Consider the following 18,950-nt stretch of genomic DNA (forward strand, 5'->3'; position numbering starts at 1 on the left):
AATGGCAAAATTTATAAAGCCGAAAATTCCTGTTCTACTTGATGAAAGTTACTATTCTTGCATACTTGCAATGAATGCAAGTATTTCTCTAAAATAATATAAAAATATTATTTTCAGTAATAGTAAGGACATAAGGAATGGCTGCTTTTGCATTAAGATTTCATTAAGTTTTATTTTAATCTATTCAAGTAGTGTAAACTCAAACAAAAAAAAATGGTCATAACCAATTTGTGCTATATATAGTGAAGTTACTATCTATGTGTAAGACACAGTTCATATACCGGTGCAAGTGTTTTGTAAAATAAAACAGAATTAGTCATCCATATTCTACAGGTATAGTCATAGGTACAAGCTGTGGGAATAGAAATGTTGTTTCTGCAGAGTTACATTGTTTAGAAGGAGGGAATGTGGTACTGAGATACGCTTACAGTGATAAGAAAGCTTAGCAGGCGACCTTGTAAAATGCAGACAACCAGACTCCTTAGGACAATTAGGTGAAAATCATGGTATCAAGTCAAGTCAGATGAGTCATGTCAGATGACATTACCACTTCAAGCAGTAAAAATGTCAAAAGAAATTTGAAAGTTAACAGGCTGGCAACTGAAGGCCATGCACTGTTTGTGAAGCATCAGATAGATTGTGAACCTGGATTACCCACTCAGTGGGGAAACAGAGAGTCCTGTCATCAAAAAGTATATAAACTGTGTTTTGGAACCAGTCGGTGCGCTCTTCTGCTTGTGGGGTGCCCGCCATTGCAATCACGAATAAATTACTACTTCACTGAGATCCTCGCCTGAGCCTAAGTTATTGGCTGCGGAGTGTTTCTCACAAAGCTGATGAAAATTTTCACATGCGGACTTACAACTTCTCCTAAATAAGCAAACTAGAAATAATATGAAAGTATGCAGTCTTACTCTGATATTTTATCAGCTACTATTTTCAACATTTCCTATAGTCTTACTGTCACATTTACTTATATGTGTATTTATAACTGGTCTGCCTTGAGTTTCAAAGATTTCTTAAGTGTCACAGAAGAAATTTAATCTAGTACATTTCACAAACTGTATTCTAAAAATTATTTCCATTTTATAACTACGTGACAGTGGATGATATTAATTCAAGTAAATGTTTTATTTATATTTGGTTAACCACATTACAAAATACTTCCTCTGCATTTTTTTAAACCAAAACCTCGATAGTCTGTAAAGAAAACAAACAAAAAAATGCTATACCATGTGTACTATGGTTATTTTTTTGTAACTGTTTAAGTTTGTTATTTTGCACTATGTGCACTTTTAGTTTTTATAGATCCATACAGCCAGGATGATTTTATAATAAAAAGAATCACTGTGGAGTAATACGATATTTAATATGACACAGTTTCTTTACAACTATGATTTAATCTTCAAGTTTTAATAATTTTAAAATTGACATCACTTCCTCCCAAGACTGGAACTAATCTCTCTTTTAAATAATCCAAAGCAGAAACAGCATTTATTGCTGGTCAACATCTGTTAAGCCAATGGGGGGGAAATAAATAATTTGGGTGAAAGTTACTAGAGCACCAGGCAAATATCAAGTTATTAGCTTGAAAGGACAACTTCATTTGTAAAATTCTTGAGCAGTCTGCCAGATAAGCAAGCACCATAAAAGTTAACACTAACTCTTTCAAAGCTTCTCATGGTTATTCCAGTGTGCCATGGGGCAACTTCTCCAGATATTCGATAAGTTTACGCCCTGTGCAGTACCTCCCTGAAGGGGACTCCATGACCCCTTTACTCTGAAGCACTGCAGTTATAGAACAATTCCCTGAGCAAAGCTTCCATCTACAAGTTATAACTATACCTAAATACATATGGACAACATCCACAAAATTTACAACATGGCTTTAAAATACATAAGCCAACTATAAAATGATGGTTTAGAAATTCAAGGTAGTAAAATCATTCAAAAAGGTATGCCCAAAACAGAAGGCAAAGACTTTCTCAGCAATTGTCTTCCTCTTAATAACTACATATGTATAGGTATTTAAAGAAAGAAAAATCACATGCACTTTGGAAAAAGCTGACAGTGAATACAGAAAAATGTCACATAATTTAGGTCCGATATTTATACTAGCAAAAGAAAAAGATTAAAAGATTAAACTTTAAATGTGTTTGCTTACGTTGGAACACCACATTTAAACTATGCCTGACATTCAGAAGCTGAATCAGGAACTAAATGTCAGGTGTGGCATCTACTAAAAGCAGAACACAAATGAAAATAACTTGAAAACTGTCTTTGAGTACAGAAACTAAATGAAAGGTGAAAAACTAAACAAGATAGCTTATTTAAACTGAAAAATATATGAAAGGGTAAGAAAGACAGTTGTTAATTAGGGAAATAACAGCTAAAGGATTAAAAAGTTATTTATAACTTGACCATTACTTTTTATGTTGTCATGATATTTGATATTTTGCAAGAGAACAGAGTGCAAAACACAAACAACACTGAGCTTTTGAAAAAAACAGAAGCTTACATTATCCTACTTTAAGTGATCTATGCAGTTCTTCCTGCTTTGTTCAATTTGTCCACCAGAGGCTCAAAAGAGTTACTGGTATCAGACGCACTGAAGAACACGCTTCTTGTTCAGCATACATTGTTGTCTGAATTAAACAGACTTTTTTTGTTGTTGTTAAAATTTGAAAATTAATTATCTCAAAAGCAGAAGTTTGTGCAGCATGCAAAAACAGCTCCACTGTCATCTTTTGCATTCTGTATAGCAATTGCAGAACAAAACTTTAACCACTATAATAATTTTCTGATAGCACCCGCCCTTCCGGGCAATTTATCATTAAAAGAACTTCTTTGATAGATTTGGTATAGCCTTTGGCTCCAGTAATGCATGTTTTCTTGCTGAAGCTTTCTTTGATTAAATATTTTTAATTTTGAGTAAGCGCTTCTCTGCATATTTTATGATCTTTATTATATAACCACACAAAACTCGTAATACAGAGGATTAATTTAGTTGGCACACACAAGTCTTTATTAGAATGTCAGAATTACAGTCAACTGTAAATGCCAGGCTATTTTCCCTTTATAAAAAAGAAATAAAGCTTTCAGTCTCCTACATTAACAGGAAAGATATTCAGAGACATTACTGATGAAGTAAAAGACAGCACCTCCATGTTCTTCCTTACTTTGCTGTACAAGAAAGCCCTAAAATTTCTTCCCTCCTCACTGTTCCCTCTTTCACAACCACATGTTCTCTTATTAAACAATGAACTGAAAAGAAATGCAAGGACTGGTATCAAACTGTTGTCAAGAGCAGAGCATATGAGTGCAACCACAGTGCACAAAAATGTTTTCTCCTGACAGGAGATTTGATTAATTTTTCCTTCAATACGTCAAAATATCTCAACCAAGATCAACTTGCAAAAGCAAGACTGTGGGATGTCTTAGAAAAGTTTAACTAATGTTGTAAAATGTTACAAATGATTAAGTCTTCTCTTTGTAACTGCCATTTTAAACAATTCAAGGTGGATGCAAAAATGCCAGTTGTGCCACCTTATTTCAGAAAATAAATCAGAAGACTTTCTGAAAATAGAAAGAACTGAAAGCTGAGATGAGTTGCTTTTACGATTGGAAACACTATACAAACAAATGTATGTGTTCATTTCTTCATGCATAAAAACTTAAAAACATATTCAAACATATTCAAAAAACATATTCAAAATATGTCATCTATTTTGACATCATCCAAACTGAAATATAAATATACTGTTATATAAATATACTGTGTTTTCCATTTGAGAGCAATTGACTCCTCACCAGAACTTGGAAAGACTAAACTAGATTTGTTCTTCTGTGCAATTATAGGATACGAGACAACAGGCCACACCTAACACAAATAAAATTTCAACAATGAAGAAGATTCTAAATTAATTTTCCAAAAGGAAGCCAAATGAACGAGACAATTATTCTAGAATTCTGAATTTTACTGCTAGTTTAATATATAATATAAAAACAATTTTATCAAGTCATTAAACACACTACTTTTTATTATTACAATTGAAATGCTGTCAAGTCAGCTAGTAACCAGAAAAAATATTTTGCATTTCAAGGTTAATGAAACAGTTCTATTCTTATAGCAAACATGTCCACGTTGAATTGCTGCCAAAACATTCCTGGGACTACTGCTCAGAGGCAGAGAACAAATCCTCTAACAGTACATAGCAGGAGATGGAAAACAAAGTAACTTATACTGAAAAACAAGTCTGTGTGAACTTTTTCTATCACAATTAACACTTGCTGCATTCCTAACACCAATGTTGCTTTCAGCCATTACCATCCCTACAGAAACCTAGTAAGTGTTTGATTTTCCTCTCATGTGAGGAAAAAAAATCCTTTTAAAGACTAAGCAAAGACAATCCTAACAATATACTACTAAATAACCATAAGCAAATCTTAACTATACACAGTTATAACATCAAGAAACTGATATATGAAAAGAACTGTAAAAAAAAAAAAAAAAAAAAAAAAAAAACAGAACAAAAATAGAACCCCATGCATGTCCTGCCTGGATTTTTTTGAATTTGTGGTGTGGGTAAGGGTTCAGAAGGAAAGCTGGAGAACACATCTTGGAAAATGGCGAATATCAAGAGGGTCACAAAGCTCTCACAGTTCTCTCAGGCTTTTCATCCAGACTTAAGCCAAGACAGACTCACTTTAATTGTATGAAGTTCAACAAGGCCAAGTGCCAGGTCTTGCACCTGGGGTACAACAACCCCAAACAGTGCTACAGGCTGGGAGATGAGTGGTTGGAGAGCTGCCTGTCAGAGAAGGACCTGGGAGTGATGGTTGATAGTCGGCTGAATATGAGCCAGCAGTGTGCTCAGGTGGCCAAGAAGGCCAACAGCATCCTGGCTTGCATAAGAAGCAGTGTGGCCAGCAGGGCTAGGGAAGTGATTGTCCCCCTGTACTCGGCTCTGGTGAGGCCGCACCTCGAGCACTGTGCTCAGTTTTGGGCCCCTTGCTACAAGAAGGACATGGAGGTGCTTGAGTGGGTCCAGAGAAGGGCAACGAAGCTGGTGAGGGGCCTGGAGAACAAGTCCTACGAGGAGCGGCTGAAGGAGCTGGGCTTGTTCAGCCTGGAGAAGAGGAGGCTCAGGGGCGACCTTATTGCTCTCTACAGATACCTTAAAGGAGGCTGTAGCGAGGTGGGGTTGGTCTGTTCTCCCACGTGCCTGGTGACAGGATGAGGAGGAATGGGCTAAAGTTGCGCCAGGGGTGTTTTAGGTTGGATAGTAGGAAGATCTTTACTGAGAGGGTTGTGAGGCATTGGAATGGGCTGTCCAGGGAAGTGGTGGAGTCACCATCCCTGGAGGTCTTTAAAAGACATTCAGACTTAGAGCTTAATGATATGGTTTAGTGGAGGACTTGCTAGTGTTAGGTCACAGGTTAGACTCAGTGATCTTGGAGGTCTCTTCCAACCTAAATGATTCTGTGATTCTGTGACTTTTTCTCCTTGTCAGTCATTTGCAATAATATGTGTATTACCATTAAGTGGGAAAAACAAACAAACAAACAAAAAATAAGTACAGGTATATAAGCTTTATGTATATGTACATGTACGCTGCTGCATATGATAGTTTGATAGCAAGGTCTTTGGCAAGTCCTCCATGCTTGGAGGTTGTCTATATCACCCTTACCACACAATGTAAAAATAACATATCCTTAATAGAATTCTGTCTTCAACTGAAACGATGAATGCTACCCACATGAAATACCCATATCAAGTTTTAATTACTACTTCTTTTCCATAAATGCACAATCAAAACATTACTACGCATATATGTTTATCTCTTGCAGGTAGATTTTATTTCTTCTTTTAGTTACTTTTTTTTTTTTTTAAGAAAAAAAGAACTGTCATGAATCCAGTATTTGTTGATTAGGGAGTATAAAAATGTGATATACACTCATGAGGCAAGTGCTGTGCTAGTATTTCATTAAAAATTTGTTAGAGGTTCTTCAAAAATTTAATCTTTTTGTCTATAAAGTATACTTATATACTTCAAATGAGCGTAACATTTTCCACTAAAATCACTAACGTTTTCAGGCTGAATTCAGTCAAAAAAGTGATTTAAAGTTCTTAATATACACCCCAGCTAGTGCTCAGCATTTTAACAGTTACAATTCTGTATTTATTAAAATAAACCAGACTGACCTATAAGACCCAGTCACCAGAGTACTGCTAGTAATCCAACCAGATAAAAGGATCTGTCATCTCTTTTGTAAATGTCTTTATGAAAATGTTATTTTTTTTATCTTCTTGGAAAACTATTAACAAATCACGTTTATCCCTCCTAAAATATTGCCTTTCAACTGCACAATATTCACCACAGCAAGGCCTCTATTATATTAGATGTAAAATATCAACAGAAATGCCTGTGATTTTCCAGCACTCTACTCCTTAAGTTATATTTTCAAACACTCATTATAGAAATTTGTAAACTGTATCAGTTTATCAAATTTCTATAATGAGTAAGTATTTGAAAATATATGTGATTCTGTGTGTGAGTTCTAACAGAGGACACCATCACTAAAGAGCTGTCAAATTTCAGGTATTAGTAATTCATTGTTTTCATATTGCCTGCTATATTAGAAGCACAATTAAAAGCAAGCAAGCAAAAAAAAAAAAAGTATGCACACTTTCAGTACAAGAATGAGGTAAACAACCTACTTAACTTCCCTGAAATGTATACATACCAACAGCAAGAAAACAGAGATTCAAAGCAAAGGCAATGTAGTCAAGAAACACAGTAGTAGAAATAAATATTGAGCACACTTATCTGATTGAAAAGCATTATTTACTAGTTGTCTACAGTTCATTTCCTTTATGTTTCCTGAAGTCTTTAGAACCAGTGTACCTCCAAACAAACAAGATGATGTCTGGCTCTACCAATACGAACAGAGTGCCAAATACCTTCACATCTAAGGTATCACATTATCCCCTGTCTGCGCATCCAGTCAGATAGTCTTAGTTGTGGAAAAGAACTGGAAAGATGGAAAAAAAGACTAACAGGCTCTCCTTTAGACAATGGAATTAATGAGATCCAGCTTTCCATATATCTGTTCTACTTTTTTCCTTCCTCCTTCTGGCAAAATAAATTAAATTCTAGTTATGCTATGACTAGTGGTGAAAATATATGAACAGAAAATAACAGATGAACTTCAGTATTTCCTACATAACATTCTTAGCAGCCACGCATAAGTAATTAAATAAAATCAGCTAGTTGTAGGCTTTAGTGAATGGTTATCATTGCACCAACGACCAAAACCTTAAGAAGTCAACAGATTTTTACTTGGAAATACACCTTTATATGAAAATAACAAGTATATGAAAGCTAACCTGCTATGCTACCTTATAACATGTTGTGTCAAAAGTTATTTCCTAGTAGAGGAGGTATTTGCATTGCATTCTCACAATCCGTCAACAGTATCTCTGACAGAACAAATATGTTTTCAACAGCCTGTAGATAGATTCCTTTAAAAATAAATAAATAAATACAAGGTTGCAACTCCATACACCACTTTGTCACTAGGGTGGCTGACAGGAAAAAAGCTATTATTACAGTTTACTCAGAAGATCAGAATGCAACACCACAATTAAAAAGTTTATGGAAGCCAAAATTTCCTTGCCCTCAAAACCATACGTATTATGAACCACAATTAAAATTTCATCAAGCTTTACGTGAACTTCCAAGCAGAGCCCACGTGATTTGGAGTCCATATTTTCATAACACAGAAAACTAGAAAGCATGCTGAAGGTCATACCATCTGCCATACCAGCAGTCACAGCCATCACTAACAAGGGTCTAGCACCTGACTGTAGTCTAAGTATATATATCGAACGGATAAAGCTTTAACTTAATGCACATCTACATTACCACCCAAAACCAAACAAAACATTTCTGCCAATTGCAACCCAGGAAAGGATGAGGAATTCTTTGTTTGCCTTCCCTCCCCGGGAGGATGCGCCACACGCGACAGCAGGGCTCGCCCGGAGCCACAAGGCCAGGCAAGCGGGGGCCCAGCCCCGTGCTCTCAGCGCACGCCCGGCCGCGACGCGCCCCCCGCAGCGCCCCGTGCCCGCGGCGGCACCGCCGCTCAGCGGGGGACGGCCCCAAGGGACAAGGGAGAGAGAACGCGGCCCCGAAGAGGCTAACGCGCAGGGCAGAGAGAGGGGAGCAGGACAGCAGTGCCACCCGAGCTCAGCGCCGAGGACGCCTTACCCGCCCCGAGCCTGCTGCCGCGCTCCACCTTCCCACCCTCGACCCCCGAGGCCGGCGGGGATCCACGCGTCACCCGCACGTCATCAGCCGGCGGCTGAGGCAGGGCGGTGCTGGCTTCCGCCCTCCTGCGGCCGCGGAACTACAAATCCCAGCGCCGCCCAACTGCCGCTGCCCTCTGCGGCTCCCCGCGGCTAGGAGCGTAGGCGGGGCCCTGCGCTGGCGGCGGGTAGGAGCGGGCGCTTCCTTCCCGCAGGGCTTCCTAGCCGTGCCGGGGGCGAGGGGGCCCCGGGTCGGGAGCGCCCCACCCGCTGCGGGGGAAGCCGGGCGGGCCGGGGAAGGGGGAGCGGGGGCTGGCGCCGCGCTGGCAGGGGCATAGGCAGGGGTAGCCCGGTCCTGGCCGCCGCGGGGGGCCGGAGGGAGGCGGGGGCGCCGCGGGGAAGGCGCGGGGCACGATGAGCGGGGCGAGTGGGGAGCGGCGCTGCGGGAGGCTCCCGGGGTCGCCCTGCCTCGGGGTGTGTAGCAAGGGGCTGCTGCGGCCCCGCGGGAACAGAACTGCGACATGCGGTCGAGGTACCTGGGCTTTGGGCTGCAGGGTCTCCACAGTTCGCTGTGTTTTTCTGTGAACAGATCAAACTGCTTTCTCCCCGCACTGTTCACCGCATCTGAAGCTTTGGCCATGCTAGGAATGTGTCAGTTCAGCTGCGTGCTGCTGCTGTCACGATCTACAGTACAGAGAAAGACTGTGTTATGGAAAGAAAAACGTAGAAAAAAAAGGTTTTGGTAGGGACGTGACCCAAAATCATAACGAAAATGGAAGTAATATTAAGCTACAGAAGGAAAAAAATACACCTTATTAATGTTATTTGAAAAAATGTGGATCACAGATATTTGATGACTGGTCATACCCTTTCATACTTTTGAACAAATCCTTCAATTTTACTTTAGTATGTTCTGGTTATTGAGACTTTATTCTTCAGCCTAGCTTTTGCAGATTCATGTTCCAAGCCCCAGAGTAACTTATCTTGTATAATGGCATGAAATTTCTTTCTTCCAATAGGAGAAGGATACTATAGCTGTTACAGTACTGGCCAATGTCTTGGGGCATTTGCATTTTTTTCCTACCCTGCCACAGACTTCCTCAGTGAAGCCAGGTAAGTCAAGTCGTGATCCTCTGAAGAAGCCAAATACCTATTAAGGATCTCCTTTTGTCTCAATTTTTTATCTTTAAAAAAGAATTATTTTAAGAAGTTTTTTTTAGGATAAAGATATTAAGGATTAGATATTTGGCAGTGGATGGGTGGTGGGTGCTTGTTGTCTTTTCAGACAGTTGCCTTGATTAAACAACATACATAATCTAAATGATGGATATAATCAAGCCTATCTCCTTGATACACAGAATGATCAGTCTCTGATGTAGTAGTTCACCTCTTTAAAGATAACTTTCAAGCAATAATCACGTGTTAAGATGGAATTACCTCCCTTGGTGGACTTTATGTCAGCTGCCAAGTAGGATTCTTCATGGTAGAAGACTCACCTGTAGATCATCAGGTAGCTAAAGTAAATTAGTCTCACTTTATACTTCAGAAACCTGATATGCTTATTAGAAAGTTATCTCTCTCTCTTCCCTGTGTAAGCTTTCACATTAGGCAGAAAGCATGTCTGCTAGGGGACTTGCAAAGTGGCTACTCTGATCTGTGATGTTCGAATGCTGATTCTGTAACCTAAGTAATGTGAAGAAATTATTTGTTTTCCCTCCGTTTCTTACTCAAGATCCCTACAGTAGTATTTGCACTTTACGTTTCACAATTGAAAGAGTGATAGCGTTTGGCTTGCTTTTTGTGAGCTAGTTCATCTGCACACAGCTGAGCTGAAATACGTCTAGTACAGCCGTACTCCTTTAAAACAGACATTTTGTTTCTTATGAACTGCTAGTGATTCATGAATCCATTTATTTTTTATTCTCTGCATGTATGCAGTTGACTTGTAATTACATTGCTTGTTCAGAAATGGTAATAGGATCTCTAAACCCATGAATTAAAAATGAAAACTTTAGTTGAAACATACATTGCACACTGCTTAAAGGTTTGACACAAGCAGGCCTTCCCAAACATGCAGAAGTTTGTGTGTGTGAGATAACAGAGGAATGCCTCACAACTCTGATTTAAAGAGAGTCTGATGTTTGTCACATGTTCATATACAATCTTATGTTCTTGCTACTTTAATCTTTCTAGGATAAATGGGTGTATATGACTTTTCCCCTCATCTAAAGAGGTTCCATGTCTTGTTTGGTAAGTTTGTATTTAAGAGTCTTTGACCGTTGTACCTTGTTACCCAGTCATACCTGAAAGTGAGAAAGTTCTGTCATACCTGAGGGGATTTCCACAGTGGTGTTATATCTCCTTTTGTGAAAGGAGACTGTTTAGTTCTGGGTCTGCCATATGCTCTGTGTTGTTTCTTAACTGCTTGTAGTAGAAAACTTTCTGAACTTATAGGGATTACTTCCGATGTTTTCCCATTGCCATGTTTAATAAATTGCAGCAAGTCCACCAACACTCACTTGTTTCTGTTCTCGAGGACTGTTCCTGTATTCTACGTACACCAGTTGAGTCACTCAGACCAGAAAAGCAATCTCAGAGCAGCATTCATGAATGCCTGGTAAGAAGAAAAAAAAGTTAACTGGCAAAGTTAAAATATGAAGCTGTACATGTGAAAAATTATTTCATTCGGGGCACATCTTAAAAAAAACAAGCAAACAAAAAACTCAGGAAAAATAACCACAGTACTTCAGGTCTTCCACTTCAGAAGAAGGTGACTAAGTATTACTCTTAATCTTGTAGTAGTTTAAAAACAAACAACAACAACAAAACACCGCAGTAACTTATTTATCTAAGACTCAGTGTAGTGGTAAAAGCACTGTCTTGAATATGCTGATTTGAGTATTTGATCTTAGCATTCTGATTAATGCTATTTCTGCATTTATTTTAAACAAATAAACATACATGGTAATTCTGAGAACTGTGTTTTTCCCCACTGTTAGGCTGATTCTGAACTAGCCTGGATTCCCCCATCTACAGGAGGGAATGAAATGATATTTTGTTCTTCTAATGTCTCTCACTATGAACTCCAGGTGGAAATAGGTAATATAAGCATAACTTAAAATATTTCTTGTTCTTGCAGATGCATTCTCTCACTAGGTTATTACTAAATGCAGTAAATATTTATTAAGTTCAGAAAAAGCATTATCAGCTGACTAGAATTAATCTTGTGTCTACTTAGTTGAGAGAAGCACAGAACAGCTCTCATGTTTCAGCTCTCACTTTTTTTAAAATATAAGAAATCAACGGTTATCTGAAATTTTCTTTTGATATTTGTGCATTTGGACATCTCTTTTTTTAAATTTATGGTATGTGAACAATAAATACAGCATTAACATCATCTCTTACCATTTGGCTACTTGAGTTGATTGTCCTAAGGATGTCTGCACTGAATCCTACTGTGCATGTGTGTTTATTCTAATGTGCATGCTAAAAGTGATGTAAAGTGTAACTGCAAAATGATCTCTAAATATGAAGAAAAATATGTGGTAGATTATTACATTTTCCATTGTTAAGGTATCCACTTCTGGTTTCAGGAAGGAGATTCAACAACTTAACTTCAGTCTACCTTGCACGGCATACACCTACAGGCATGCAAGTTGCTATAAGGATCACAGACCTAGAAAGTTGCTCTGAAGAGCATTTGAAAGCCTTACAGGTAAAGCAACAGTAGTTCGGTGCTAGTTTGGTGAAGGTACTGATGAACAGATAGGAGTTCACTAAACAGAGGTAGCCTTTGTGTTTTTACTGGGTCATTTAGGACAGGTTTTCACTTCAAAGGCACAGCACGAGGCATGTATAAATTGGCGATTTACTTTCTGAAGAAACTATTGTCAAATGTTTTAGAAATATTCACAATTGTACAACTTTTCTTTTGAAAGGCATTTTGTGCTCTGCATATAACAGCAAAACTTCATAAAGTAGACTTGACTTCAGACAAATGCAGTCATACACAAACTATTTGGATTTCTATTGCAGGCTACGCACATCACCTGCAACTCAGTATAAATGTCCAAAGGGAACAGTTATTTCTACCACTTACTGACATAATTAAGGCTCTTAGTAAGACAGATTTCTTGTGGTTAACATATTCATTTTCATTTAATTCCATAGAATGAGGTGGTTTTATCCCACTTTTTCCAGCATCCCAATGTAATGACGTTTTGGACTGTGTTTACAGCTGGTAGTTGGCTTTGGATCATTTCTCCATTCATGGCCTATGGTAAGGACTGTTAACTGCAGTTTAGGAATAGTAATAAAAAAAGGACTTATACAGTTTATGCCACACAGTTCATGAGGTTGTTTTTTTTTTAAGCATCTCCTGTCTTGTACCGAAGAAGGGAGTGGAGCACAACTTCCTAAACCACTTGTTTAGAGAAGCCTTCTGTATATCATCTTTCTCCCCAGCAAAGACTGGCATTTGAACTTAAATTGTACTTAATCCTAACAGCCACAATGTGTGGAATGATAACTGGGAGATGCATTTATCTTTACAGAACTTTTAATTTTGCCAACACAACTTGTTTGTTTTCAGTGCAGGTTTGGCATAGACTTTCAGTTACCAGCATGACTTGACTGTGATCTTTGATGGATGCAGCTGATGCATCCATGTAAATTTTCTTGATGTACCATAGGCATTATAAAAACAAGAATATCACTCTTGTGAATGCATACAAGGAAGCGAGCATAGGCAAATAGTTTAACAAGGCTTGTTAGGCTTAGTTAGTGCTTTTTTCCCTCCTCTTCTAGGTTCTGCTAGACACCTGCTGAAGACTTACTTTCCTGAAGGAATGAGTGAAGCTTTGATAGGGAACATTCTGTTTGGTGCAATCAGAGGATTAAATTACATGCACCAGAACGGCTACATTCACAGGTAGGAGAATGTCAGTGCCATAGGTAAGAATCAGATTACAGTATCTAGTTTATTAAGAACTTAGTTTCACTTCAAAACCCATTTTCATCTCACATGTTGTCTCCCTTCCTTTTTCTGTATTCCTTCTTATGTCACACATAGTGCAGGAGCATTTTTTTTTTTTTTTTAAATAATACAGCAGAACCAAGTTTGCAGGAGCTTAACAAGAACAGATATCCACAAATTGTTTAAAGACAGCTGGTACAGGGATTGTATTTCTGTAACATCAGTCCTCTTATTTAAATCATTGTGTATGTCTGTCTGGCTTTGTTTTTGAAGCTGAAGAGAATGAGAGTTTATAGAAGTAACTTTCTTACTTTACACCCTTTGCCAGAAAGGAAGGCCCTTCTCCAGTTTCTGGCAATCAGTTTTTCTTGCCAGCCTCTTTTCCTCTCTTTTGGGCTGTATTTAAAAAGACATCTCATACTGAGTGAAGACCTATCATGAAATTAATCTGATAATTAGAACCAAAGGTAAACATCTCAATCTAAGCTAATGAAATAGGAAAGCCTTTCTACTTTAGTGATGCTTTGAGTAATGTGTAACTAAAATTTGCAACTTTGTGTTACAGGAATATTAAAGCTAGCCACATTCTGATTTCAGGGGATGGACTGGTTTCTCTCTCTGGTTTAAACAATCTTTACAGTTTAGTTAACAATGGACAAAAGTCAAAGGTGGTTTATGATTTCCCCCAGTTTAGTACATCTGTACTTCCTTGGCTGAGTCCTGAACTACTGAGACAGGTCAGTATAAATAACACTTCATTCTTCCTATTTCAAAGTTACTGGAAGTACTCAACTTCTAGCTTAAGTCTGCTTGTGGAAGTGCAATAGAAGCTGTTGAACTGCAACTTCAAAACAGAACAAAACAGATGTGCTGAATTTTTAGTTTTCCAAAAGAGAACAGGTTTTAAAGCCATTAGTAAGGAGGTGCTGTACAACTGAATGTCTTCAGCTGACTTTCTTCCTGAAAACTAGTGCAGAGCCTAAAAATTCTCTTCGGTAAAACATCAGATTTTTGAAAAATGCCTGAGGTTTCACAATTTGTTGATTGCCTCAATCCTATGTAGGCTACAGAATATTAAAATATTTTAACAGGTAGATATATTTTTGTCTGTATTGATCAATAGCTTTAGTGATGCAGTAGTTTTATTCCTCTTACAGGATTTGTGTGGGTATAACATGAAGTCTGATATTTACAGTGTGGGAATCACAGCATGTGAATTAGCCAATGGACATGTTCCATTTCAAGATATGCCTCGCACTCAGGTATGATGCTGAACTAATCTCTACTTCAAAAAACTCAGATTTTATTTTGAGACAAATCAGTACTATTACTGATGAAATGATGTCTGCTTTTAGTTATTTCGAACATGCATGCTTCTTGCTAGATCAAATAATCAATTTCTGAAGCCTGATAGCATAGCATGTGTAGGTCTAGATAGGTGCTGGAATCTTCTAAATGATGTTCCTTTCTACTAGATGCTGCTGCAAAAACTGAAAGGTCCTGCATATTGTCCTTGGGATATAAATACCTTCCCCCATGGGGAATCCAGGATGAGGAATTCCCGATCAGGTGTTGATTCTGGAATTGGTGACAGTATGACACGCACAATGACCAGTGAAAGACTAAAAATTCCCTTTTCCAAAACATTTTCCCCTGCTTTCCACAACTTGGTAGAACTTTGTTTGCAACAGGACCCTGAGAAAAGGTAATCTTCTGGTGAAAATTAATTTTCTGTCACGTTAGTCTTAGTCTAAGTATAGCTCACAGTTTAGGATACAATAATTAGTTGAATGCTGTTAAAATTGGAATTTCAGACCAGAATTACTCTACAAAATGCTATCCTTAACATTGCTCTTGTACTTTAAGACTATGCCTGGTAACGGAACTGTGCTTTTACAGGCTTGTTTGACATCCCCCAGGCCTGAATCTCTTCCAATGGGTGTACTTTGTATGGTGGTTCAGCAAGTTTAATTTTCAAACCTGCACTCTGTCCAAGAAAAAACAACAAACTGAAGTACATGTTTTCAGTACGATGTCTTTTCTGAATGAGATGTTAAATTCTTTGTTCAGCAGAAAAATTAAAATTAAAACTAAACTGATCTGTTTAGTGGTGTCCTTGCTATAAATTGAGGCACAGAGTTTAAGAGTTCTGTGCTGCCTTTCTCATGCTTCACATTTGTTCTGTGGAGAAGTAACCACGCAGCTGAAACTGACTTGTCAACCTAGCCCTGTTTACAAAAGTAGTATTTAACATCTCAAAATGTAATTGTATCATTCATTCTGTGTTCCAGGCCATCAGCGAGCAGTTTGCTTTCGCATACGTTCTTCAAGCAGGTGAGTTTACTAAACTTTCATTAAATGACGCAGCTATAATCTAAATAAGTCACAATTTTAAACTTGGATTACAGAATAATTAGATCAGCTGAAAGCAAAAAGCAGCAGGTAACAGCCTATTTACTTCAGACAGTTTTTATTTTATTGTAAGTCAGCCTAACTAATAAGAAAAATGGTTAATATTATGATTTAAAGCAGAAGAATTGCATAGGTAATGTGATCAGTTGTGAAAGACTAATTCAATTTTCTCTAGAATAAGGAAAGGTAAACCTGTTTTCCTGTTGCTTTCAGTATTGTAACATGCAAGAACATGACTCTAAGATATCATGTGTTTTTAATGGTCAGATACAAAGTTATTCAGATTTATGGGCAGTCCTTTTTTGTTTCTTTTCTTTTTTCTAGATAAAAGAACAAACACAGAGTTCACTACTGTCCCTATTACCGCCTCCTATTCAAAATAGTAGATCAGGGCTCTTGGCACTGCCCTCAGCAGCAGCTGGGACTGAACTTGGATACATTACTACAAATCAACATGAAACAGACTGGGAATTCTAAGTAGACACCAAACAATCATACCTCTCCTGTGCTTCAAAGAAGGAAAAATGTGATTTCTACTTGCTGCTTTACTTTGTATGGTTAAAATACAATTAGACAAGGTATACTTGAAAATGCAGTTGAAGTGGCCAAGTTTCATTAACTTAATCCGATCTTGGCTTCACGAAGTGTGGTACACCTCTGACCACAAGGAAAACTCTATATAGAGAATGACCTCTTATCTCCTTCTTTCCAAATATTTCTTAACAAGTAAGAGGGCTCCTGCTGTATTTTTAGTCTATTATGCTTTTTTTTTTTTTAGCTTACATTACTGCATATCAATTGCCTTTCTGACTCCAGGCTTTGTTTTTTGTCTACAGCCTTCCTTCAACAATCTACTTGTCTTTTCATTATCACCCAAATGATATGATAGTAAGGAGGAATCCTCTGCTGCAGAAATGAGCTGATCATACAAAATATTTTTCTCTCACGCCTCTCAGAAGACAGCATATCAAATGAGAAAGATGTCAATACTTGCAATGGCTTAGCAGTCCATCAAGTCTTTCCTGCAATTTTAATATTGCATGTTGTCCAAAGAAGCTACTTGAAAATGACTCTACTCTTGCATTTGTCTACAGTCTTAATACAAATTTCTGCTTTTGCATCTGCATTTATTGATGTCTTAAAGTTCCCTTCTCACTACATTTTACTAAAAAGTTATGTCCCAAAGTACCTATTATTGACTAATTCTGACAAAAGTGAAAGTGTATAGATACAGAATGGATACATTTTGAATTTTTAACTTACACCACATTCCACTGTTAAGTACTTGAATCTTGCATGGCTGGGCTTGTCTGCAACCAGCCTTGAAAATACTTTTGCTTTGCCAGCAGCTTTCCTGCAAAGCCTTGAAGGCATAATGACCAGAAGTCAAGCAAGAAGTCAGATGCATGAATTTCTAAATGACCACACTGAAGTATTAATTAAAAATAAAAAACCAACAACAAAACTCAATTCTACTCCTTGTGCTGTGAAGACAGCTCTTATAATTCAAAACATAATAGGTAAAACTAAATTTAAGAACCTTTCAATAAACTTACCCTATCTGCCTCCATTTGTCTGTAATTCTAGTACTTCTATTTTCACCACAGTTCAATTATACTAACAGTTTATTGTTACTGCAAGAAATAAGTTTCATATTTGTCAGTCACTAGTTAAGAAAATAGTTGTTTAAATGTCTAAGTTATTCTAGTTAATCATAAAAAATATTAATAACTTGTGTGCTCTTTAGAGAAGACATTAGTCTTACATGAATCCCTTAAGGTTCTTAATTCTTAATCACTAAGAATTTTAACTTTTAAAATAAAATACAGAATCCACAAGTAACTTAAGTAACAGTATACATAAACAAGTGAAAGTATGCATGAAGTTGTACATATTTCAATTACAGATGTCTGAATGAATATTATTACACTTTTCTAAAAAAAAAATGCAGAGAACTTCATGCAGCTGAAGTGCTGGTGTTTGCAAGCTTCACTTGAAAGAACAGTACCCTGCAATCCCTTTGAACTTGAATACTAATGACATTCATTCAAGAATTCAATGACATTCATTCAAGAATGAACTTGAATAGTAATAACAAACTTAAGACTGATTTAAACAACCAAATATTCCAACTGAGTTACTTTGCTACTTTCTTTCTGTGGAAAAACTAGAATTATTTTTTTCTAAATACTGTTCCAGTTCATGTATTAATGTAACTTTTAAGAAGAAAGTGAGATGCGCTATTATAAGTTAAAAAGCTCAAAATTCTTACTGTTAGAACTGCTGCATTTTCAAAGAAAATATTTCAAACAAAAGCAATTACGAGGCACTGTAATTAATTCTTAAAGTAACCATAAATACTTGAAACTAGTCCCTGAATAAGTTTACTAAAAGGTTTGTTGTAGTTTTGCTCATAAACTGTGATACTTTCCTCTAAAGAATAATGCAAAATACAAAGCATCAGTTAACACCAAAAAAAGTGTAATCATCATATTATTGAGGAGGTTTCACCTACCTGGCACCTGAAAACAAATTATTGGAAATAAAACTGTGTTCAGCTGGAAATCTGAGATACAGTGCTATGAAAAAGTTTTTGCATCTAATTAGTTTTTTCAAAATCTGAGATACGTGAACTGTATTGTTAAGATGCAGGTTGCCGGGACTTTCCATTCCAAACTGACACACTTCTAAGCACAATAAACCTGTTATTTCTCAGAGCACCTGTTTATTTACTTTTAGTCATACTAAATGCATGTTATTAGCACATGAACTAGAGCTTAGACTTGAAATTTTCAAGGAATATTGTATGGAAGCTCTATGAGATTTTTTTTTCTTATACATTTACAAAACGTTTTCATGGTCAGTGAAACAGAAATTGATAGCTTGGTTACTTTTGGAATTTTGATACTTGTAGAAACACAAGGTTTCTTTGCTGCCACCTTTCTTTTTGCTAGTATTTAACACTACATGAAATAATGAAATACCTGTCACAATAGAAAGTTTACATTAAGTAATATTATCCTGAATGTGCACTTGATGCTTCAGTGCTGTTGAGTTTTTTACTGTCTTGGTCCAATACCACAGGAATTTGTGAATACCTGAATGGATGAGCATAGGGAAAAGTGTGATTACTCAGAATAAACTTGATGTACTACATAAAGTTCTTAAAAAATTCTCGGTGCAATAAATACTCGTTGAAAAGATTATAATTTCTTCCAATTGATACTATTAAGGAACAAAAGATTACAAAAA

The 18,950-nt window shown here is 37.2% G+C and overlaps 2 protein-coding genes across 15 annotated transcripts in view; one reads left to right on the plus strand and one right to left on the minus strand.

Moving 5' to 3' along the window:
• Positions 1-10,913, minus strand: part of TRAK2 (trafficking kinesin protein 2) — a 34,806-nt gene extending 23,893 nt beyond the window's left edge. For 3 of the 4 annotated variants that reach the window (XM_027461023.3, XM_027461022.3, XM_027461020.3), the window contains exon 1: positions 8,274-8,410. The gene's annotated coding sequence lies outside the window, so the exon portion shown is untranslated. Of the gene's footprint in view, positions 1-8,273; positions 8,411-8,847; positions 8,996-10,830 lie in introns of those variants that run through there. The other variant, XM_072041370.1, reaches the window with a different exon arrangement.
• Positions 8,362-18,901, plus strand: STRADB (STE20 related adaptor beta). 11 transcript variants are annotated; one of them, XR_003498256.3, is made up of 14 exons: positions 8,362-8,499; positions 9,331-9,424; positions 10,505-10,561; positions 10,812-10,928; positions 11,311-11,410; positions 11,905-12,026; positions 12,482-12,590; positions 13,118-13,241; positions 13,852-14,023; positions 14,444-14,548; positions 14,762-14,991; positions 15,578-15,620; positions 16,023-16,424; positions 16,535-18,901. XR_003498256.3 is itself a non-coding variant. In XM_027461033.3 (14 exons), the coding sequence occupies exons 3-13, from the start codon at positions 10,550-10,552 to the stop codon at positions 16,173-16,175; spliced, it is 1,287 nt and encodes a 428-aa protein (XP_027316834.1). In that variant the 5' UTR covers positions 8,362-8,499; positions 9,331-9,424; positions 10,505-10,549; the 3' UTR covers positions 16,176-16,224; positions 16,535-18,901. The 11 variants fall into 11 exon arrangements, 8 of the variants coding, with proteins under 8 accessions (XP_027316834.1, XP_071897483.1, XP_027316833.1 ...); XR_003498257.3 differs by having other exon boundaries at positions 16,023-16,276; XR_011810816.1 differs by having other exon boundaries at positions 10,848-10,928; positions 16,023-16,276.
• Positions 18,902-18,950: the final 49 nt, after the last annotated feature.

This window comes from Anas platyrhynchos, chromosome 7, assembly GCF_047663525.1.
Source record: "Anas platyrhynchos isolate ZD024472 breed Pekin duck chromosome 7, IASCAAS_PekinDuck_T2T, whole genome shotgun sequence".
Taxonomy (NCBI): Eukaryota; Metazoa; Chordata; class Aves; order Anseriformes; family Anatidae; genus Anas; species Anas platyrhynchos.

Excerpts from the sequence above, each read along its gene's own strand:
- STRADB (XM_027461032.3), top strand. Across the intron at positions 12,027-12,481 it reads AGCATTTGAAAGCCTTACAG|AATGAGGTGGTTTTATCCCA; the intron begins GTAAAGCAACAG and ends TTAATTCCATAG. Across the intron at positions 12,591-13,117 it reads TTCTCCATTCATGGCCTATG|GTTCTGCTAGACACCTGCTG; the intron begins GTAAGGACTGTT and ends CTCCTCTTCTAG.